The sequence below is a fragment of the Terrapene carolina genome, unplaced genomic scaffold (assembly GCF_002925995.2).
Source record: "Terrapene carolina triunguis isolate 2854851 unplaced genomic scaffold, T_m_triunguis-2.0 Scaffold58, whole genome shotgun sequence".
In the NCBI taxonomy this organism is placed as follows: domain Eukaryota; kingdom Metazoa; phylum Chordata; order Testudines; family Emydidae; genus Terrapene; species Terrapene triunguis.
In genome coordinates, this window is record NW_020664409.1 from 54,752,129 (window position 1) to 54,776,741 (window position 24,613).

At 39.9% G+C, this 24,613-nt stretch overlaps 1 protein-coding gene across 2 annotated transcripts in view; it reads left to right on the forward strand.

Annotated features, from left to right (window-relative positions):
* MTFR1 (mitochondrial fission regulator 1) overlaps window positions 1-21,806 on the forward strand; it is a 27,363-nt gene extending 5,557 nt beyond the window's left edge. The window contains exons 2-8 of one of the 2 annotated variants that reach the window (XM_024211488.2): window positions 4,112-4,255; window positions 6,589-6,687; window positions 11,406-11,524; window positions 16,643-16,884; window positions 19,155-19,395; window positions 19,586-19,754; window positions 21,644-21,806. In XM_024211488.2, coding sequence (XP_024067256.1) covers window positions 4,190-4,255; window positions 6,589-6,687; window positions 11,406-11,524; window positions 16,643-16,884; window positions 19,155-19,395; window positions 19,586-19,754; window positions 21,644-21,703 — 996 coding nt within the window. In that variant the 5' untranslated portion in view covers window positions 4,112-4,189 and the 3' untranslated portion in view covers window positions 21,704-21,806. Of the gene's footprint in view, window positions 1-4,111; window positions 4,256-6,588; window positions 6,688-9,204; window positions 9,245-11,405; window positions 11,525-16,642; window positions 16,885-19,154; window positions 19,396-19,585; window positions 19,755-21,643 lie in introns of those variants that run through there. The other variant, XM_024211491.1, reaches the window with a different exon arrangement.
* The last annotated feature ends 2,807 nt before the right edge of the window (window positions 21,807-24,613 follow it).

The following is a 24,613-nucleotide window of genomic DNA, read 5'->3' on the forward strand; positions in this document are numbered from 1 at the left end:
AGGTAAACAAACTGGCCCGGCCCGCCAGGGTGCTTACCCTGGCAAGCCACGTGCCAGAGGTTGCCGGCCCCTGATTTAGGTAAATGTAGCTACGGTGCTCATGAGTGTTGAAAAATCCACACCCCCGAGCGTCATAGCTATGCAGACCTAACTCCTAGCATAGACACAGCTAAGTTCATGGAAGCATTCTTCTGTCGACCTAGCTATCGTCTCTTGGGGAGGTGATGTTCCTACAGGAACAGGAAAACCCCGTCTGGTGCTGTAGGCAGTGTCTGCCTTATGGGGTTATGTGGCATAGCTACGGCGTTGTAGGTAAGCTGCTATAGTTCCCGAGGTAGACATGACCTCGATATACACCTCTACCCCGATATAACGCTGTCCTCGGGAGCCAAAAAATCTTACTGCGTTATAGGTGAAACTGCATTATATTGAACTTGCTTTGATCTGCCGGAGTGTGCAGCACCCTCCCCCCGGAGCACTGCTTTACCGTGTTATATCCGAATTCATGTTATTTCGGGTCGCGTTATATTGGGGTAGAGGTGTACTTGCTTTTATAGGTGTCATTTCATCAGATGTTGTTAGGGCATGTGCCAGCATTAAGGACTGCAGACGTGCATTCCTGCTAAAGTGGGTAAACCTGATTTTTAAGGTGTCTGCTTTAAAGGGAGACTGCCTACTTCAAGATCATATTTCTCTTAATCTTGTACCTTCAAGTAACAGCTCTGTTCTCTATAAGGGATTAGAGAGGTTTTCCTCTATTTTTTTTCTTTTTGTTTAATTTGTGCATTTGACAACACTTTATACACATACAGTAAATTGATTGTATGCAGTCAGTTTCTTCTGTTGCCTGCATAGCTTTCACATAAATGGGTGTGAGGGGGACATTTTTAGGAAGGAAAATGTGACTATTTCACTTTAAAAGGTGGGAAAATGACAACTGTGAACAGGGACTCAGATAGAAGACTTGAAGCTACTTTTTTTTATAAATGTGTCTGTCAAGTTGGTGTCTGTTTTAATTTTTTTTTCTTCTCTCCATTTCTGTGTAGCACTGTAAGGCTTGGTTGAGTGTTTCATTATAACTTTTCTCCATGGTACATTGTTTTCTGTTTGAATCTGAAAAGTGCTTTTCGATTTACTCCTCTAGCTCGTTATTAAATAATCAGTGTTATTTCCCTAACTTATAAATCAGTGTCTGATATAAAGGCAAATGTGAAAAATGGGGGAAGCGGCGCATAGCAAGGCTCATGTGAAAAATACAGCACTCCCTGGGGAATAGAAGTGTGTCTGGAATTCCTTCCAGGATAGGGTCACTGAACATTGTGTCAGTTTCTGGCTAATCAGGTGTCTATAAAGGAGGAGTTCCTGCTGTTGTGGGGAAGAGGGGGAGAGTTTCCCTCTCTTTCCCTCCAAATTTACCTAGTTGGGGTGGGATATTAATCTTCATTAATTCTCTCCCAGATTCTGTTGGGAGTCTTCCTTCTCTGAGACAACCTGCTTATAGCTTTCACAACTTGAATTAATAACTACCAACGAAGTGCTGCATCTTACAGCAGTGGTATTGCAGTATTCTGAATTACTGTAAATATAAAGGAGAAATTGACATGTTTCTTGTCAGTTTATCTGCAGTCCCCAAGGTTGTGCATGCCCTTTGTCAGACAGACCAGTCTCTCTTCACTTGCTTGAGAAAGCTATGAGCAGCAGCAGTCATTGAATCATTTTGTTTGCTAACTTAATACTTAGAGGGTTATTTTGCAAACACAAAAGCTAGAAACTTTTTAAATGAACACCCAAAATCTGCAAGAACAGGTCACTTGAGTTTCTCCTCTCATGAAGGGTAAGTTGAGTAGACTCTCAGTGCATTACTTTTATTTCTCAGGCACTTGGCAGCAGGAATTTCCAAACTGTAACCTACATTTAGGAGGTGACTGTCACTTGATCATGCTGATAAGTATGCCAGCATTAAATATTATCCATTTCTGTAGTTTCAAGAGAAAAGATAAGATAGCACAGTTTTCTAAGTAACTTTTGTTCTTTCGGATAACATCTTGCTGCTACTTAAAGTATTTCAAATGAAGATTTTTGCTAGGGTTGGTAAACTGAACAAATGTTGAATTTCTCCTTCTCAGATTTGGCAGCTACATAATGTACAGGTGAGACACATTCTAGGAATTTCCATTATTGCTGTCTAGCAATTTCATTGAGGATTAAATCTTTGCATTCTTGGGATATAAGTAGATTGTGGAAGGGTTGTGATTCTACTGCACTCTACCCTTCTTCATAAATGGTATGAAGAAGGGTAGAGTGCAGTAGAATCTAGGTAAAACAAATGTCTTTCGGGTGGTTGTGATAACTCTAGAAAACAAATGGATCTCATAAAAACATCAAGGTGAAATATTTTTTGAGTATTTTGTCTTAGATGACATCTTAATTGGAGATTATGAAAACATTAAGACTGTCTGTTCTGGGTTAATGTAGCGTTCTGGAGAGGGATACTCAATGCTAGCATGCAGTACATCTGAAACAGACTTTCGTGCTTTAATGGTTCTGATTCTGTTGATGTAAATGGTACAACTTGCATTAACTTCTGAGAGAGCCAGATCAAGACCTTCTTCAGCAAGGAATTAAATGATGTGAAATTGGTACTCTCAACCCTAGAATGCCTTATTAAGTATCTAAACTGGTGATACTCAGACTGAGGCTTGAGTGCTGCAAGTGGCTCTTTAATGTGTCTCCTGTGGCTCTTTGTAACATGTGATATTAAAACATTGTGTGATTTTAATTATGAATCAGCATGCTTTTACTATGTTATTTTATCAATGGCAATTGGTTAATAAAACTTGGTCAGTCACTTTGCTGTGATAATTATGAATATGTAAAATAGTAAATGAAACAATGAATTCACACTACTGTGGTTCTTTTGAGTAACATTGATCACTAATTTGGCTCCTGAACCACTGAGGTCTGAGTATCACTGATCTAGACATTGCTTAAAACCGAAGTGGTTACACCCTGAATTATGAATAGTCAACTTCTCTAAATAGCTCTGCTGTAGAATAATTGTTCTATCAAACTTAATCTCTCACCAAGCGCAAAAAAATCGTAAACATCTAAGCTACTTGTGGTGGTGAGGAACTCAGTCAAACCAGCTTTTTTAACCTCGCCTTAAAAAAATCTTTAGAGCTGAGTTCTTGGTAATAACTCCATATGGAAACTTGGCATTGGAGTTGTAAACTGTTGGGAAAAAAACATGTTTGTAATGGAAACACTGGCAGTCCTAACTGTTGTGATGCTTGCAGGCATTCTCAGGTCTCTTCTAATCCTCTGACTTGAGCATATTTCCTGCATATCATTTCTTTCCCATTACTTAAGCTTTTTTGGGGTTTTTTTGTTTTTTTTTGGATGGTGACTAAGGAATTTTACTAGCTTCCAACAAATCAATATGTATAGTTCATACTACAATATTCCTGTTCAGGATGATTCAGTGACTTAGACTCTGCATATAAACTGTCAGATGAAGCCAAAAATGATCCTGAATCTACAGTGATAACTAATTACTGTTGAGTGGCAGCACAAACACTTCTGGGATAAAAGAACGAGGTTTGGGTTGGACTTTTGTTCATCTTCTACTCTGGCCTTTGAAGCAAACTTAAAACAACACAGAGTAACACAGTAAACAAGATTGTGAGGATAAATACTTGTTTCTCTAATCTATTTACTGTAATCTTAGTTGTAACACTTAGTAGGGAAGGGATTTGACAGAAGTTATTTTTAAGCTGACGGTGTCCAAAATGCCATTCGCTGTTTACAGATGTTCAAGTGACCCTTGCTCACTTACTAACTATCAGATAATTATGTTTAGGACCTTCTCCTGCTTATTGCTGAAGTAAAGCCATGGAAACGGTTACTGCATTCTGCAACAGCAGTTTTAGTACCTTAAATGTGACATGTATATAATTTTTAAAATCTAGAACCTATATAGAAAAAGTGGCTATTGTGAAAGTACTGGGAACAGTTTTTGCTGTAAAAGTCTGCATTCAGAGACAATTTCTACTGATCATCGTTGGAATTGGATTTCAAGAAAGCCTTTTACAATGTTTGCCTTTTATTTCAGAGGGACTATGGAACCTCAGCAGCCCGGGAGGTTTGGAAGGTTTAAATACCAGTTTGTGAAGACTTTTTGCCACTCCAGATGATCTGCTGGATTAAACGTGTAATTAGGATGGCTTTTGCACAAGTTGGACTAAACATGGAATCAGTAAGTGTTTCAGCTTTACTGAAATTCTATCGAGTTCAAATATTTCAAATGTAATCCACTTAAATATAGAGTTCACACTGAGAGCATATGGGACTGCATTTAAAATTTTATGCCATGTTGGTATAATTCTTACATTAATTAATCTAACTTGACTGACATAAGGTTATGAAACTTAATGCTTAGGTATCTGATCATAGTTGCTATATAAAAAGTTAAAACAGGCTGTTGTGTTCCTGCTGGCTGTAATGACAAAATATATAACTTATAATGTAACCCTGCCATTCAGAGTGCACAAATTAGTTCCTGAAATGCTTGTAAACACAGTGGTACTTAGCAGATCTTTGAGGGTATGTCTACATGTCAAAAAAAACCACCTGCAGCAATGAGTCTGTGCTCTGGACTACAGACTCAGGCTCTTACTAAGGACGTCTTCACTAGCAACGTTAAAGCGCTACTGTAGCCGCGCTTTAACGTGGCTTGTGTAGTCCCGGCATAGCGCTGGGAGAGCTCTCTGAGGTAGAAAAAACCACCCCCACGAAGGGAATAGCTGGTGCACTGTCTACACTGGCACTTTACAGCACTGAAACTTGCAGCGCTCAGGGGGGTGTTTTTTCACACCCCTGAACGAGAAAGTTGCAGCACTGTAAAGTGCCAGTGTAGACAAGCCCTGAGATGCTAAAAATAGCCGTGTTAGACGTTCAGGCTCTGAAGCCCAGGAAAGTGGGTGGGTTTCAAAGTGCAAGCCTGAGCCAGAATGTCTGCATGATTTTTTTTTTTTAGTGCTGTAGCATGAGCCTGAGTCTGTAGACCTGAGCTCAGACTCACTGCTGCCGTGTAGACATATCTGTAGTCTGTTCAGTAACATCCCTTTCTCCCATTCTAGTAGGTCTGAGAGCTGCAGAAGTGGTACTCTTCTGGCTTCACCTATCCCAAAACCTTTCCCCACCTCAAGGGAGGGGCAATTGTGATGGAGACCATTCTTGACCTTGTTTTGCACATGCTGTCAATCAGCCAGCCAGCCAACCACACCATATACTTTTTCCCCTTTGCCCCTCCTCCACACCCCATAAAATTTCCTGTTTCATTGTAACCTTTCTCTCCTTTCCCTCCTTCCAGAGCCCATAATGTATTCGTATTCCTGACATAATTTCCAAGCCACCAGCAAAGCACCTCAAAACTACTGTGATCCTAATTTTGTTGTCCCTGTTTCTCTTTTTGAAGGCTGTGCTATGTGCAAGAGCAGCAGAGCTGCACTCTCTGATGGGAAGCAGAAAGCTTTATTGTACTTGTGGCTTTTTGTTTGCTCAGAATCCTGCATGTGGCTTTGGACATAGAGACTTTTATTGCTATAAATTGAAAATATTCCACCTCCTTGGAATATTTTAAAAGGTCTGTTCATCTTATTTTTTTAACAATATAGAATATTGTTGAATCGAACCAATGCAAAGTCCCCAAAAGGAAGAAACCTGATTAAACTGCAGCAGAAAGCAGTTCAAATGAACAGATGTGCTGAAATACTGTGCATACCTTCATGTTCACTAGGTATGATGAGAGACTTGGCATGATTGGAAGCATCCTGTTCTCTTCCTAGAAGTCTTTTCTCCTTCCCTTCCCATCACCTGCTTGCCATTTTTTTTCATAAACTCTAAAGGAATCCCACAACTGCTTGGCCAATCTGCTTGGCCACTTGCTGCTAGTTGGTAGTGATCCTAGCAGCATCAGTGTGCCTTGTGCTGTATGATACACAAGTAAAGGCAGTCCCTGGCCCAAAGAGCTTTCATTCTAAGGTAAGAAAGAGAATGTGCTGGGAAACAGAGCTAGGGATAACTCTAGAGTTTTTTTATAATTATTAAACTCTGTTTTTGTCCATGTCTTGGAACAAGGTATTTGACCTACTTCAAATTCCTTTTCCTCCCCAAGTTAACATCCTTCATCTAGTTTAAAAAAAAAAAAAATTAAAGATAGCTCTGTTCTGAGTGTTTCAATGTGTTGTGACTTGAGGTCTGTCACATAGAATGTGAATTCCTTAGGGCAGAAGACTGTCTTTGAATAGCACTGAACATGCTGCAAATACTTAAAATCAATTATTTGTGCTGATGCAAGCAAGTTAAAATATGACTTTCAAAATAGTGTGGGTGACCAGTATGAATTTGAGTGCATAGCATGTCTTCCATGCTGCAGGGGAATATGTAACTTTGGTATGTGTACACTTAAACATTATACAGTACAAATATTGCTGGATGGAGCAAAACATACAATTAAGATACAATAAAATTATTGGGTAAATGATCTAACAAATACTATAACAGTTCACCTAATTTTTTTTTCCTCAGGTGCTCTGGTCAGGCAAGTCTTATGGTTCATCTCGAAGTATTGTAAGGAAAATTGGTACTAACCTCTCTCTTATCCAATGCCCAAGAGTTCAGTTTCAGGTAGGAATTTTGCACAGTTTAAAATCCTTCTTAAAATATTTTTCCATTTTTCTCTATGGCGTTTGTTTTGTGTTAGAGGACGTTAAAGTTGATTTGCAGGTGCATTTAAAACTAAATGTGTAGGTTGTCTTGGATGCTTCAAATAAGCAAAGTAGAAGAGGTCCCTCGTTCATATCAAAGTTAGTTTTCCTCCCTCCTCCTCACTGTCCACCCCCATGTCTTGCCAAAGTCTAGTCTCTTCAGTTTCTACTGATACCCCAGCAAACGTTACATTGCTGTTACACCATGAAACTTCCAACAGACTTCATCCAGCCTGTAAGAATGTTAATTTGTAAAATAGCACTATGTGGCTCTTGTAGAGCTTTGTCTGTAAAATAGTCCCTGCTTTTAAAACTAAGCAGTATTTCAAAGAGCCCTACTTCAATTGGCCTACTCCAATCTGATGTTCTGTGGTAGTGGAGCTGTGGTAAACATTGCTACTGCAGGATATGCTAGCTCATCACAAAAGTGAGAGTCCTCTGGGTTGACTTTTAAGGATGTAAAAGGCAAGTTCATAATCTCCTGAATGCCTTTATTGTCTGGGGCATTCACCACAGAAGACTACAATTTATTGTAAGTTGCTCTTTTAAAAAAACAAAACAAAAAAACCTCTTCAGGAAAACTTAGCAGCTTGACATTCTTGACTGCTGTCTTCCAAGGCAAGAGATGTCTTTGGTTACACAAGTAAAAAGCAAACTCTGCTGTGGACAAAAATTAAGTAACATCAGAAATAACTTCCAACGCCATTTTTAACTGATAAACCTGAGTAATGGAAGTGCAAACAATGTTACTTAAGAATGAGTGGAAAGTAAATACATGTTGCTTATGCACATGATACAAATTCTCTGAAGGTGAACACGGTAAACAAGATAGAGTGAGCTCACTATTTGTTTAGTCTTTAAATATAGACTTGAACTGTGTAGGTGAAAGAAGAATATGTCAAATTCTGTGCTGCACTCTGAATTGTGCACTTCATATGTGAACAGACTAGAAAGTTAGGGGTGGTGGTAATGACGTAAACAAGAGGTGGTTATTTCCTCCTCCTTGTGTTGTAACAACAAGTCTTTCTGAAACAGATGGAAAATACAGAAACTGCAACACGTGCTTTTTAAAACTCTGTTCTGGATAGCAAAGAAAAGTTTCCAAATAGGATAATTTGGAGGGGCTGCAATTCTTGAGCTGAGAAAGAAACCGCATCAATCTTTTTTTGAGAGATGTGGGGAGAGGGGAAGAAGGCTTTGTGTAAAAAGTTTGCTGATTGGGAAATGTGTCCATTTTAAGGCTTGGTAATTCAAACAAATGTAGGCTTTTCACTTCTTAAAACAGTGGTTCTCAAACTTTTGTCCTGGTGACCCCTTTCACATAACCTCTGAGTGCAATCCCCCCCTTATAAATTAAAATATGTTTTTATATATTTAACACCATTATAAATGCTGGAGGCAAAGCGGGGTTTGGGGTGGAGGCTTACAGCTCACGACCCCCCATTTAATAACCTCGTGACCCCCTGAGAGGTCCTGACCCCCAGTTTGAGAACCCCTGGCTTAAAATACACCTCTACCCCGATATAATGCGGTCGTGGGGAGCCAAAAATCCCTACCGCGTTATAGGTGAAACCCCGTTATATCAGGGTAGTGGCGGCAGGGCTCCAGCAGTGATTTAAAGAGCCCAGGGCTCCCCACAGCAGCCGGAGCCTCAGACCCTTTAAAGCGCCGCCGGAGCCCAGCTGCTACCGCGCTATATGTGAACCCGTGTTATATTGGGCCGCGTTATAGTGGGGTAGAGGTGTATATTCGCTTCTCTAATCTTCTTTAATAGCATAGGAGTTAATTTCATGTGTGATGTTGATAGGAAGACCTCCCTCTGCTATTAAAGAGAAATTAAGTTCCTTACCATTTTATTAGCCAGATAATTGTAGCGTGAGAGAAAACCCTGTGTCTTGTATTGTCTTCTTACAAGAACACTATGCCTGTAGGAGCCCTAACTTGACTTTCCTGCTTCTTATATGAATCAAATATTAATATCTCAATCTAGACTTTGCATTACTATTAATGAAGTGTTTGGCATTTCCCAGACACTTGAACTACTTCAGGAATAAAGTCACTCAAGTTTAAAATTTGTATTTACCTTTAGTATATAAATCTGATTGTGATGATACAGTGAATGAAAGATGATGATCTGAAGAAGTAGAAGCACAGCTGTTCTAGTGAACTGACTTTGAAATCTTGTAAATACCTGAGCTTTAGTCAACAAATTAAACCTTAAATCCCATTAAAGTTGTTTGTTTAAAGCACTGTATACAAGCCTTTTGCTCTTGTACAACATGTTAGAGATGCATAAGTATGGTTTCTATGTGTTTGACTCAAAAGATGGAATTCTGAGTGTTCTTTTCAGCATCTGTCTTGACTGTTTTCCTTTGAGACTGTTGCTATGCTGAAACTTTCCTATAGATATCTCTCTTCCTTTTTTCTTTCCTGCTAGCATTAGCTATAGTATGAAAGGACCATGCACTGAACCTGCTGTAAGTTAATTTTTTTTTTAATTAATTGCTTCAGCCATTAGTGCATGCCTATAATCAGTGTGTCTTAACTCCAGCTAAGAACCATAACCCATATTTTCTACAAGTCTTCATTTCACCTTGAACTTCTGATAAACAGGTTGGAGATATGTAACTGTTACTACCTTGTTCATATGTGCTTTACCACATGACAAGCTTTTATTCCACCAATCTTAAAACAATAGAAACTGACATAGCCTAAATTTTTATTTGAGGGTTTAATATCTTAGGCAGAGGTGGGCAAACTACAGCCCGCTGGCCACATCCGGCCCGGAGGACCGTCCTGCCTGGTCCTTGAGCTCCTGGCCGGGGAGGCTAGCCCCAGCCCCTCCCCTGCTGTCCTCCCTCCCCCACAGCCTCACCTCGCTGTGCCGCCAGCGCTTTAGCCCTCTGCTCCTGCCAGGCAGCGCGGGTGGCATGGCTGGCTCCAGCCGGGCGGTGGGGCTGTGAGCTCCTGCTGCTCTGAGCAGCATGGTAAGGGGGCGGGGAGCGGGGGGATGGGTTGGATAAGGGGCAGGAGGTCCCAGCGGGCAGTCAGGGGACAGGGCGGTTGGATGGGGTGGAGGTTGGATAGGGGATGGGGTCTCGGGGGCCTGTCAGGGGGCGGGGGTGTTGATAGGGGTTGGGGCAGTCAGGGGACAGGGCAGTGGATGGGGTGGAGGTTCTGGGGGGAGCAGTCAGGGGACAGGGAACTGGGAGTTGGATAGGGGGTAGGGTCCCAGGGGGGCAGTTAGGGGTGGGGGATCCTGGGAGGGGGCAGCCAGGGGACAAGGAGCAGTGGGGGTTGGCTGGGTGGGGGATTCTGAGGGGGGTAGTCAGAGGGTAGGAAGTGGGAGGGGGCGGATAGGGGGCGGGAGCCAGGCTGTTTGGGGAGGCACAGCCTTTCCTTCCCGGCCCTCCATACAGTTTCGTAACCCCGATGTGGCCCTTGGGCCAAAAAGTTTGCCCACCCCTGTCTTAGGGGTTAGCTATTGCAGTAGCTTTCCTTTCTAGTGGTCTCGGAGGATTTCATTGGAATTAAAAAAACAAGTAATGGCAGATGCAGTTGACTTTCCATGTTTGTATGCGAGGCTCATAGTATTGAGTAACCTATAATGTAGCAGCTTAATAAGGCAATACAACAGAACTATTTTATAAGCAGTTTGAATTTGTTTGGTGTACGGGGCTCACAGGGACAGACAATTCATTAAAACCTTAGTGTCGTGTCCCCATTCCCTCCCGTCTCTTCCCTCCCTCTTGTACACAAAAAGACTTGTAATTGTTGGACTGGGAAGTATCAGTAACTTGCTCACTTGTGCCAGTTGTTTTCAGTTTTCTAATTTCTGCAGTGGGCATGTAAATACTAACTTCTTTCAAGCCCTGACATTTGCAGAGAGAACATCAGTTTTGAAAGGGGGAAGGGGCGAGTACCATAATTAACTTTAAATATTTCACTTTCAAAATAAATTACATTAAATAAATCTGATCAAAATAGGAAGTTCTAGTGACCCTATTAAAACGTTTGATTTAGTATAATTAATTGAGTGGTGACTGTTTGTAGACTTAGAATACTTTGCCTGTGCAAGTGAAATACTTTGTTGCTTATCTCTTATATAACAAATAACTTGCATTGTCTTTATAGTGCTAAATAAGCTGGTTATATACCCTAGGAAACTTGCCGTGACCTTTTAAATAGCAAAAATAATCTCTGTAAAAACAAGGGGCCTGATCCAATGCCTATGGAAGTCATTGACTTCAGTGACAGGTTCAGAGTGGTAGCTGTGTTAGTCTGTATCAGCAAAAACAACGAGGAGTACTTGTGGCACCTTAGAGATTAACGCATTTATTTGGGCATAAGCTTTCGTGGGCCCACGAAAAATTATGCCCAAATAAATTTATTAGTCTCTAAGGTGCCACAAGGACTCCTCTTTGTTTTTATTGACTTCAGTGGGCTTTGGATACTACCTTAGATAGTGCCAAGTATGTTAAGATCCCTGGTGTCTTGTGTGTATTCTTAATAGCTACATGCAGTATCAGGCTATTGTACTCTTTCAAATACAACTGTAAAATAGGTTGGAGAGTGCTTTCAAAAGCAACAATCCCTTATTAATTTAAAAAAAATGCAATTTTGTCTTTAAAATTCTAGGTTACCTCTCACTCTACAGAAGGGAACCATTCTAAGCAGCTCAGAGAAGACTCAGTAGCCTCTTTTGCAGATGTGAGATGGGTTGCTCAAGAAGATGGTGAAGTCTCTACAAGGCTCAGGTATGTTTGTTAAATCTCCTTGATTTCATCATAGGTTCCCCTCAAATCGTAGCACTTGCTATCTAGCATACTTAACACCATAGGTGTGCAAGCATTTCAGTATTGTGGAGGAAATGGAGGGAAGAAACTGAAGTCAGGTTAACAGGATTATGAATGGAAGGACCAAAATTTGAGAGTGGATATGGGGCTTTGATCCAGGGAAGGAAGGTTCTGCACTAGATAATTCTAGCATTGCAGGCGCCCATATCACTGTTGTGTCCCCACACAAATTCTCACTGTGATATGGGACCATTGTCAGCACTCTTGTGTTTTTTTTGTTGCTGCACTTGCTTGAGCAGGGGTTATCGCTGCTGGTCCTGAACCATGTCTCTGTGGGATCACAGTGCTAAACAAGCAATGGGGTTTCAGCTGCATTAGGGCAATTGATCCTTCTGGTGATGTCTCATAATATCTGACCTACCTCTACTGACCATTCTGGTTAAGGCTCTGCAGTGCAGAGCAGAGACACTTTTACTTGTAAAACAAACACACACACACACTTGCGTTTTGTATTTAATTTTTATAAGTATGAAAATGGGCAGGCAGTGACTAGGGAGCCGCACCTATAGCTATCGGACAGGTACTACTGCAATGGGCAGGGAGTGTTTTTATGGGTATAGTGCTCTGTATACGCCTGGAATGAGATGGCTAATGTGGACACTGTATTATTACAGTTTGTACTGGTTTAGGCATGCTGGTGCAGGCTTCAGTGGCATAAGCTTTCTAGAATAGACAAGGTTTCTGTTCACGTTAAATAAGGAGCATCTGAGGGCCCTGATTGATGGCTTTGGTATTCACAGATGTAGTAGGTTCCTCCAAAGGACACCTATTTTAAAAGCATGCATTTAGTGATGACATCAGTGCCCTCCAACACAACTTGCTATAGTGAAATATTGCATAATAGGAATATGGTTGCAAGCCACTGTTAATTTCAGTAACTCAAAAGGGAGTAGCAGAAATCCATCAACTTGACTTTTCAGAGATAAATCCCCCTTGATAGGTGCATTCCAGCACAAGGAATGGCTGTTCAACTCCTGTGTAAGAGCTGAGTTATACAGTCATTCAGCTTTATAGTGTCAATGGGAAGAGTAGCTCTTTGCTTCAAGGAAGCACCTATAGATTGTTGTGGGACTTGGGTATTGTTAGTTAACATTGCTATTTGGGGAGAACTCGCTAAGGATCATCATGTAAAGTGGTCTTATCCTTGAACTCAGAAGTTGATAGTTGGACGGCAAACCGTGAGTTTACAGGGTAGCTCTAAAAATTACTTCGTTAGGCAGGGTCTTAAATTTGGCTTGTTACTTGTATGTGTGAAATATTTAACATTAATTACAGTAATGTCCAGTAGGTGCTTTCAAACACTCCATAAGGGCAATCCCTGGTCCAAGAAGTCCACATAAATATAAAGATATTTATTTGCAATATCTACTTCCCATAAAATTCTTAACAAGTAGTCCACTATGCAGGCTTATATGCCTATGTAAATACATATACACGCTTACAGAGGATGAGATCAACTTTATTTACACTGTCAAAAATAGATCTATTAACATCCTTGCAGAACTAAACTGCACATCATTTTGTCCCCCTGCACACTGAATGCTATAGTCACATTTCAGACCTGTATTTTTCAAGTGGTAAATTCCAAATGTTCTACTGAAACAAATACATTTCAATAAACTTACTGTGCATCAATGTACCTATAATATAAAGCCCCTTTACAACAGTATTTAAATAAGCTTTTTAAAAAAACAAATCAATTTGAAGTATTATTGAATCTTTCATTTAATCTGTGTGAATAAACTGCTGTTAATTCAAAAATTCAGTGGCATGATTTAAGTCAGCACTGAAGGAAGTAAAAATAACTTGGCAATAATAGCCCCAGGCCAGACAATGAGATTCATCACCTACGCACACTGAGATATGTTGACTCTTAAGCAGATATTTTATCAGTATGGATTAATTATGTCGAATAAATACTTCACATTCCAGTTGTACATAGCTAGTGTTCAACTGTTCTTTTGCAATACAAAATGAAGCTTTAAAAGCTGTGAGGGGAACCAAGGGGACCGGGTCCTCTGGAATAAATCCAAGTTGCTACCCAGGATTTATGGTTCCAGGAACCCTATGAAAATACTGCATTCTGTCCTGGGAGGGTACAGCATTTATTTTAATTTGCATTACCTTAAAAATAAGAACAGTCCTAAAACTATTAACATAAAATGTGCAATCTGTAAAGTAGTGGTCCCCAGTTCAAAAGGCAAAGTAATAATATTAAACAGGCAGGAACTAGGTCTTGCAGATGGCTGGTAATAGGATTTGAAACCTCCCCACCTCTAGGTCACCAGTTCAGATGCTGAATGAAAGGAGGAGTGTTTTGTCTTAGTACAGCTCTGGGTGGACAGACATCCATGAATCCCAAAAAACTGCACCTGCTCCTGTCTAGGCAGTATGTCTTCTGTGGATGTTGTTTCCATTGCTGTCAATACAGCACTTCTCCAATAGTAATAAACATACAAATATAGTATGAATTACAGATATTGCAATAAACAGCAATTGGGGATTCTTTTGTCTGCAGTTAATTTACTTTTCTATGAAGGATGGACTAGCTGCAAAGCCTGCAACTTCTGCCTTGTTTGCCTGTTATCCCTGGGTAGGTGAAGTTCTATGGCCTGTTAGGCAGGAGGTAAGATCCTAATGGGCCCCTTTTAGCCTCAAAAGACCCTAAGAATCTCATGTATGGGTTCTCTCCATTTAAATAGGAGCAAGTGCTGCAGATATATTGGTTGGGCAGCCAATGCTATTATAAGAGTACAGCTGAAACCATGATTAAACCAGGGCCATGAATTGTGTAACTCAAAGCACATTCTGCAGATGAGGTATTTCCAAAAGTCATATTTCTATTCAAAATTCTTGCCTCAGTGTTTGACCAAGCAGTGCCACAGAAACCCAATATCCTGATATGCTTGAGGAATTGTAAGAATTCAAGTGGGAGTTAGTTAAATATATGGGCATTTTTTCTGCAGCTACAGTATCTTAGTTCATTCTTGTAATCCTCTAGCTCAGTAATTAGCATTAGTTGTACTATTGCCTTGAACAACATTTCTGGTACCTTGGTATCTAGTTTTCCTGCTTATTTGATAACTTCAGATCTTGAAACTTCCTATATTTTAATATCACGGTGTTAAAATATTCTGGGTTTCTTTGACAGGTATAAGATGGGATGCAGCAAACGTAGACTGTGTTTTCATTCCTTTACTGGTTACATGCCATGAAGGCAGAGACACGTAAAAAAAATTTAGTGCATGAGGCTTCTCTTCTCCCCTGTTGTTGTTATAATGATATATGATTCTCCTACTAAACAGCTTTTGTAACATTAAACTTTGCTGCACAGCTTCATGCCCCTTCTCAATTTGAGAACAAGAATCTGAAGAATCCGATCAAACTAGGTGTCAAGTATCAGGGGGTAGCCGTGTTAGTCTGTATCTACAAAAACAACAAGGAGTCTGGTGGCACCTTAAAGACTAACAGATTTATTTGGGCATAAGCTTTCGTGGGTAAAAACCTCACTTCTTATCCGAAGAAGTGAGGTTTTTACCCACGAAAGCTTATGCCCAAATAAATCTGTTAGTCTTTAAGGTGCCACCAGACTCCTTGTTGTTTCTATCAAACTAGGATTGTCCATGCAGCGGGACAGTATAGGTGGAAAGTGGACTTTGTAGACCATGGGAAGCTATTCCATCTCAAAAGGGAACAAATTGCATACAAAAGAATTCTCAGAGGTGGAAAAAATCTAAAATTGTCAGTGATGGGCAAGTTTTTAAAGAAGCTTCATTCCAACATCAAAGCAAATAAATGTGAAAACTTAGATTTAACTGCTGGCACAAGGCATTTAAAGGAAAAACAGATTGGAGCTAGAAAAATTAGTACACCTCTACCCCGATATAATGCTGTCCTCGGGAGCCAAAAAAATCTTACCGCGTTGTAGGTGAAACCGTGTTATATCGAACTTGCTTTGATCTGCAGGAGTGAGCAGCCCCGCCCCCCCTGGAGCACTTCTTTACCGTGGTATATCCGAATTCGTGTTATATCGGGGTAGAGGTGTATTTATACCTATATAGTTTCAGATTGTCCTGCCAAGAGCTGAGTAATAGACTAGATAAGACTATTTTATACACTGAATGTCAAAAACCCTATTATCTCTAACTTTTTAGTCTAACCCGTGGGCTGCTAAAATTTGTCTTGCTTGTAATTTAACACTTCAACTTTAACTGAAAGTATTCTAAGTATGTTTTTTCATCTTAAATTATTGTGCAGTACATTAGTGCTGCAATATCAGGTTGTAAACACTGCAGGGGAACATGTGTAAATTCCATTGGAAAGCTTTTTAATCACACAAAGCTTTTATAAAACAGGTCTCTCTTGGTTTATTAATAAAAGCTTACTTTCACCAAACCTTAATTTTGGGCCTAACTTAACTTGATAGTGTCCCTTTTAACAGTAGTATTTACTATTTTGTTAGGCCGATTCACATACTAATTACTTTGATTATAAGCCCTTCCTGATATCTAGCCTGAATCTTGCCTTAGCTTAAATGTTTCTCTTAATCACACTATTAAACCAAAGGTGGAATGTGTTCATATCAAGCTCTTTGTCACTTATATAACTTGTATACCATAATTACCAGTAAATAAATGTCTGTAGTGCTACTAGGCTCTCAGTGTTTCTGAGGCAGCATTCCCTTCCTCCCCCCTAAAAAAACCCGAAAACTTAAAACCAATGCCACTTCAACTTTAGGGATCTATGAGTCAGATTCTGCCAGACATTACTTGCAAGTATTCCATTGTGGGAAGAGGGAGATAAAAATACCAGACTTCTGAAGCAGGTGAGATGATGTTTACCTAAGGGTTTTTTGGTTTCTTCTTAAAAGGCCAAAAGTAAGTAGTTTGGTTTTAAGGTCAGTTCTTAATGTTTGGCTCAATGCTTACACTTAACTGTTTTGCTCTCTTCTCTTAGCTGCTTGGTACAAGCACTTACTACAGACCAGTCCCGTGTGACAATTGTGTTGCTTTGTTACAGATCAGAAGTTTGGTCAAAATCGGCTCCGCCTCTTCCACATGAACCATATTGCTCTGGAAGACCACCAAGTAGACAAGTATCCTTACCAAACCTATTACAAGAAGAGCCAGCCCCCAAGGTTGTGGTGACCAAGAATGATGAAGCTCTGCAAAAGATTAATGCTCTAGAAAATGAACTTGCCAGTTTAAGGGCACAAATAGCCAAAATTGTAATCTTGCAAGAACAGCAGAATCTGCCAGCAGGTATTAAACTCTGTCTCACTTTCATATCAAATTAGCTAAAAGGAATCTGCTCCTTTAAAACTGATTGACCGACGTGTAGGTATACTGAAGTCAGTTTTGTGAGGTCAGTAATGATATGTCATGAGGTCTAGTGTCACTGAGATACTAATTATGCTTTTGGAATACAATACATATTTCAAATGGCTTATGAAACAGTGACAACATGTAGCTAGAAATGTTTGTCAGCAGAAATCTCTAACAAACTTCAATGCTTATTACATGACTAAGAATAAATAAGCACAGTACTTGTGATATCTTCTCAGAGCTTATAACAGACCTGGTACTCTTCAGAGAATTGTAACTTGTTACAGTGGCTGCTTATTTCTTAGTATTGGCTTCTAATACCATTGACTCACTTGTCTCTGCGGCAGAAGTTCACAAATTAAATCCTCTACATGAAAATGGGCTCATATCGGTCAGTGCAATAACACACAAGAGCTTTGGGGCAGGAGGAAAGGCTTGAATTGTTATAGGAGCCATTCTCGGGATCAGATGTTGGTCTGAAGGCTCTTGAGTGCCAATTTCTGTTCAGATGGAAGCTAAAAATCATGATCGTGAATGTCCTAACCTCAGTCCACATCCCTCCGACCCCCAACAATACTTTGTATTATATAGCACCTTCCACTGAGATGCTTGGCATGCTTTACAAACTTGAATTGTTGCAGCTCACAAGGATAGTAGGGCCTATTCTGTACCCCTTACAGATAGGAATGAAGGGTGAGAAACTGCAACGGAGGTTAAGTGGCTTGGCCACAGTCACCTAGCAGGTGTGTGGGAAAGCTGGGAATAGGTATACTGATTCTCTCCTGGGCTTTAACCATTATATCATGAATGCTGGCTCTCCTAAAGAGGTTGTAGTTCAGTATCCAAATCTGTGAGTGAATAGGGAAATAATGTGACCACTATATGTGCCATTAACTCAGTGCACTGAAATAGTTTGAAAGATAATTCAGTTCCATTCCTCCTTTTTGAAAGCAACAGTAGCTTGAAATTAACACACTTCTAAACATACCAAATTGCTAAAATGCTAATAATGACCTAAATAGCAAATGTCCTTGATTAATATTTTTCTAGGTGTGATTTTTCCTTCTGTTCATTAGAGGGCTTTCAATCTAGGTTTCAGTTTAAATAGCGTTTTCCTTTACCCCCCTCTTCTGGTAGAATATGGCAACTACTTTAAATATGTCAACGTTATACATCTGTCTGTCCCAGATAGTTGGTTTGGTTCACTTTTAAGATTAAGGGTGGGTGGGTGAAGATTTTTGTTAAATAAAAATAAGGTCCCGATTTGCATGAGCAGAGTCAGTGACTGAAAATTCCATAGTCTTTTTTTAGAAACAAAACATTTGTGAAGTTCTCTCTGCCAGGACCAGTGTAATGTCTTTGGTGACTCCTGTAATACTGACTTAATATTCACCTAAAGTGGTGCAAGAAGCTTTAATTTAAGATTTTTGTTACAAACTAATTAGTTCAGACAGTCCCCAGATTCTGCTGTTGAGTCTTAGGAAGGCTTTCAAAAAACAAAGAAAAACATGGGCGGTAACAGAAAGAAGGTGAAGACTTTTTAACTGGGATTCACACAACTTTTTGAACTCTGCCATTCAAGTTTAAGACTCTTACGTGAGAAGTCCTTCATTTCTGAAAATAATTAGCACAAATAACTACTGCTTATATAGGGGTTGTGATTACAGTCAATAAGCAATTTCATTTAGAATCTTGCCTTGACAAATGACAAGTATAATTGGAATTTTTACTTGGGATGCATTCATTGTTGTTGTCTGGCCAAACTGTTATTAATGTGTGTAATTATTTCTAAACAGTGACTTCTTCCAGGCACAGTGGCTGCCTTAAGAATGTAACTTTGCCTTTCAAACTATCTCCAAGCATCATGAAATACTGATAGACCCCAAAAGGGGGCAGAGTTGGTGGAAATAGGTCCTGGTGTTGAACAAGTTTTGTAGGTTTGACATGGATGTGCATCTGCTGTTAGTATCTCAGCTGGGAACTGAACATCCTTTTGGAACAGTAATTAGCTGAGGTGGTTTTAATGCTCTCATTTTTAGGTGGTTTAGGACTTAAACTGGGCCAGTAGTCTTGTGACAAGAACCTTTTGAGGAAAAAATAAATTGATATGCAGTAAATCTGTTCCTTTTCAAAACACTTGATGTATCAAGCTTTCTTTAAAAGGGCATTTAGTTCTTACTGGGAATGAATGTCTTGGTATGTTTTAGCTGGATTAAGTCCTACTGCATCAGCTCCTTCACCAGCGCCACCACCTCCTCCTCCACTGCCTCTTCCACCTTCTGGGGTACATCGGAGTATGTCTGCTATTGATCTCATTAAAGAGCGGAAAGGCAAGAAAACAAACGCAGGACAGACTTCGCTAGATAATGGTCCAAAGAAGCCTGAAATACCAAACATGCTAGAGATCCTCAAAGACATGAACAGTGTCAAACTGCGTGCAGTGAAAAGGTGAGTACACAATAACTTGTGTAATTTTATTAATGCAAAGTATAAAGCCTTAGTTGTTTTCATGGAGAAACATTTGAATTTTGGACTGTTGCTGATCTAGCATTTGAAAGGCAACACAGGAATGCAAAGATGCTCTAACGTCATTCTAAAGACTTGCTGTGTGACTGTGAATTTCCCTTTCCCTTTGAAGACCAGTGGAAGGCACAAAATGCAAATCACCTGACCCGACTGATCCCGTAGCACTAATAGCTGAAGCTCTCAAAAAGAAATTTGCTTATCGATACAGAAGTGATAACCAAAGTGAAACTGAAAAACAGATTCCAGAGTCTGAAACAAAGGCAACGTCTGAAATGATGCAGGTGAGTATTGAAATTTTTGACACATCATAGGGTTCAGTCCTACATACATTGAAGCCAATGTAAATATCTCTTCAGAAACCTTAGATGGCTGTCAGACCATCTCCATCTCCACAAAACCCCAATAAGCATTCCCAGGTGTGCCACAAATTGCAACATAGACATGGGCAATGTAACCAATTCTCATTCTTTTGTATTCTAAATCTCAGAGTATTTGTGTATCCAGGAGCTAGGACTTTATACGAGAGAGACTTTTTTTTTTTTTTTTAAATGAAAGTTTTGAGCCCTCATAGTTTTAGAGAGAATCCATAAAATATCAACCATAAGGATTTACATCAAAGACAACCTGAATGTTTGTGTGCTTTTTCTGTTTGTGTGTGTTAAATGACTTTGGGGCCTGACTCGTGATTTTTGAATGCTTAGTGTTGGCAATACTGCACGTGCCTATTGGGAATAGGTAGACAATTTAATGAGAATCCAGAAAGCTTGACCTGTTCATCAGCAGTGCTGGGGAGTGGAGAGACTGTTGTCATTCAAAGCACTGCAGGGGGCAAGTTTATCTACGGCTTCTGCTGACCAGGTAAACCATGAGCAGGCTAGAGAGGTTTTATTGCATCACTAAGACTTTAAAAGGCAACCGGGTTCCATTTTAAAAATAAATTTAAACATGGTGCTGGGAAAACTCATTAAGTTGTGTTTAAAAAAAGATTGAAGTAAAAGGGTTTTTCTCCCACGATAAGTTTCAAGTAGTGCATGCAATGCATCTATCAGCATTTCTAGTTACAAAACTTAGAATAGGAATCCTTTCATGTTTCCCCTTTTTATTCCCGTGAAATCCAGTTTTGCTGGGCAGTAAACTTTGCCTGCAGTCTGGTAAACAGTCACTGAGCATTGTGGGCCAGAAAAGAACAAATAAATGATCAGATTAATCTCTTGCACTTCACTCAGCTGGGAAAACAAAAATGAAGACAAATAGCAAAAGAGGTAGAAAGTATAATAACCTTACTCATACAGCTGGTTGTGTTCTGGGTCTGATTGGGGAAGAACTAGATTACCAACCATAAGCATTCAAAAATCAGGTGACTTAAAGGTTGGGGTTTTTTGTTTTCTGGCTTGAGTTTTTGGGGTGCATTCAGGTAACATTTGCAGGTTCTTTTCTACAACCATGAGGGCTATATTTTTTTGTAACAAGGGCTGAGATTCTTACTTGCCTCCAGAAGCTGGGAATTTTAAGAGAACAAATCTCACAAGACTTGAGAGAAAATCATGAGTTAATATTTGACTTGTGGCATGGAATGTTCATTACTACTTCCACTTTGAGATTGTGGTCCATCTTTTGTTGGGGCAAGGGGCTTGATTGGATAGTAAACGTCAGAGGCTAATGGAACCGGAGAGTTGCTGGAAGCCTTTAACAGAGAATATTGTGGTGGTGACAAACACTAGTTGCGGTCTAATAACATTTTTAACCGTAGGCAGCCTCTTCTCCCCTCCCCCCCCAAGTCTGGTCCTCACATTTCATTATACATGGTTTACAGAGGACTTGCAACAGATGAGATTGTTAGCACTGATGGCAAGAGTGCCTTTGTGGATTCTGTGGTGCAGGAAAAGTCTCAGTCAGCAAACTTGTTCTGGGAGCGGAGTCATCTGGTTAATCTGAGTAACTTCACTTGGTTCCTGATATGAGTTTTCCCCTGTGAGACAATTTCTAGTTACTTTATGGGTAAGATTCATCTAAATCAAATCCAGTTTGCATCCATGGCAGCAAGGCAAAGCAGACAAATGATGGGTGGCCTCTGCTTGAGTTCCCGGGGCACTTATGAATTTGGATTATAAAATGATGCTACAATTTCTGGATCTGTACATATTGTAACATACTTGTTTTTCATTTTCAGTTTGGACCACACATGCTGAAGCCTACAGGAAAAATGAAGACTTTAATTGAAAAATCTTAACTACTTTTATATCACTACAAGAGACTATTCAGCTACTTTTATTAGAAATCAATGTTATGTAGTAAGTGTCTCTTGGTATTTAGTGCCCTCCTACAAACCAAACCAAAAAAAAAATACTGACCTAAAATTATAAAAACATAGTGCCTTTGTTTTACATGTTGAATTCTAGAGGTATTTGTCCTTATGTGACTTTTAACAAGGGGGTTGAGTTGAGAGACAGTTCCAGTTTTTAAACCTATAAAGTAAACTTTAAAATCTAGCTTTCAATACCTAAAATACTAAGACTTTTCTGTGGTGGTTTTATTTTAACACTAATTTATCTGTACAAATGTTTTTATATGTATGACTGACAGTCTTCAGACAGTTTGTGTAAATGATAATAATGGGAATGAAGTACTGTCAAGTTACTGTCAGTCATTTACCTCTTATGTAATACCTGATGTAACAAGTTTCTTGCACTGCAGCATTTAGTTTGAGACTAGCAACTTCTGTTCCAAATGAGATCTCATTAGTTTAACACAGCTTTTGCTGGTTTTAGCCTGAAAAGCATAAACAGCTCATGCAAGGGTATGTTTAGTTAATAATGAAGGAGAAACAGATAATCTCTAATAAGCTTCACTGATTTTACTTGTTACGAAGCTGAGTGGTATGGAATAGAGCATTTCAAAAATAGCAAGATTTCTCAAATGAGACTGCCCGTCTCTCAATGCAGAATGCTCCATTTCCCCCCTCCCCCAATATGTATAGTGCCTTAAAGGTGAACTTGATCATCTTGAGCAACTGGCCACAGCTAGCTTCAGTTCTCTGTCAAAAGGTAGACCAATGTGTGTGAAATAGGGTAGAATAGCAGTGTAGATTAAAATACTTCAGACCGAATGTCAGGGTATGTGTTTGAGTGAGCAAATGTGGAAGTCTGGGAAGTTACAAAGTAGTAGAGATGAGAAGAAATGGAGTGCTTATAAATGAACTATAGGGTGTTTGTCAGTAAAATCTTACTGCTTTTGGAGGCCCTGATCTCAGTTGCAGCTGGGGAGTGCTTGACACACAGGAGAGATGTCTTTACCCTCTACACAGTTAATGGGGAGGTCTTGTGCTGGGTTAGCCCCCAGCATAACGCAGAAGAGACTGAAGGCTACCCTTATTTGTGCTAACTGCCCATGGCCCCAAGGTAATATTTCAGCAGCCAGAGATATCCTGACTACAATCCCTGCACTAGCTCCAGGGAAGCACTGGTGTAGGAGATCCTAGACAGGCTGGGTCACCTGAAGATCACCTAGGGAAATCCTCTAGGCACCTTTTTATATTGCAGCTTTGTCCTGCGTGATCAGCACCAAGGTGGATCATCAGGGGGAAACCAATATGAGTCTTTTTGTACACAAATGCAATCCAGTTTTCTCAAGTGTTGAAAAATTGGGTAGAAAACATTCTGGCATTCACAGGACTAACCAGCAGGAACACACCAGAACTAGCTTGGCTACATCTCAAGTAAACTGACCAAGTTTCTTTTGAATGTGGATAAATACAAGTAGAGAAGGTGGGTCAGCAATCTCATTCTAAACGAACAGTTGGCTACTGGAGTTGTGATGCAAGTGCTTGTTCTTGAAACTTTTTTTTTTTTTTTTCCTTCAACTACTGGAAAAGTGCAGCATTTTCCATCCACCAAGAGCCACTTTGATATGTTATTGAAGATGCATAAAGCATGCTAGTCAGTATTAACAAATTGAGATTTAAATAGTATGATCAACAAGGGCTTTATTTCTGATGTAATACTTGAAAGTGCTGTATTATTTACAAAGCTGTTAAAGTAAAAAAAAAAAATGGATAAATGTTTTAACTAAAAATTCCTCTCTGTGTTCTTCTAAATACTTTGAACAGTATTTTTTCCAAAGTCACATCACTTGGTCTCCAAAGAGTTATTTGTATTTAGTGCTACACTGAGATGTACAAAATAGAAAAAAACAAAATGCTGACTTTACTTTGGCAGTGTCTGTCTTGATCACATGTGCATTAGTTGGCTGGCTGAGGGGAAAATGGTCAGTTGAAAACAAATTCAGAAGTGGTAGAGATCTGAAGGGAGTCTAGTTGCATCCTCCTAAGATATTTAAAAGTATCCAGCTCCAGTATGGCACTTTACTCCTATGTCACAGCATTAGAGTGTATGCTATGAAAAACTGCTACCATGCACAGCAGCATGGTGGAAATAGTCTGGGAAAAGCAGTGTGAGTATTTTAATTTAAAGTACAGGTGCTTGTTCTGTTCAAGCAGTGGAGTTGTGGAAGCAAGTGAGCAAAGGATACTTCATTTTTACTTTTGGTGCCTAAGTATGGATTCTTCCAGACTTTCTTCCTCTTAGTTATGTAGAGGAGTTCAGAGATCCATTCCTCAATAACCTTGCTTAGCATTTCCTTCTGCTCCTCCACAAGACTTTTTTTTTCTTCCAGACCCCTCAGACTTGTCAGTAACCAAGCTTTCAGGTAGGTTAGCCTGTTGTTCTTGTCTTGACACATGTAGAGGTTTGCAAGTCAGCAGGTTCTAACCAATGCTGTACAATCCAAGGTACCTTTCAATGGATCATTCTATCTCTTCCATCCAGCACTTAAGTGCTCGCAGAACTCACAAAACCCGTGTGTTTTGGCACCTAAACTCTGTGCCTAAATTCTTGTTGAAAAAGTTCTTAAGTGCTTAAGTTTTTGCCTCTGGGTATGTGCACTGGTGCCTCATTCTACGCAGCCAGACACTTATGCCCTGGCATGATCCACAAAGCAGGGGAAGATAAGCATTCATCTGCAGGGCCCAATCCAGAAGGCATGCTCCAAGGCCACCTAGCAGTTCAGGGCCCATTCAAACTCTGGGAGGACGTGCTTGTGAGCCCAGTAGTTAGATCACTCCCGCAGGACTGTATAGCTCAAT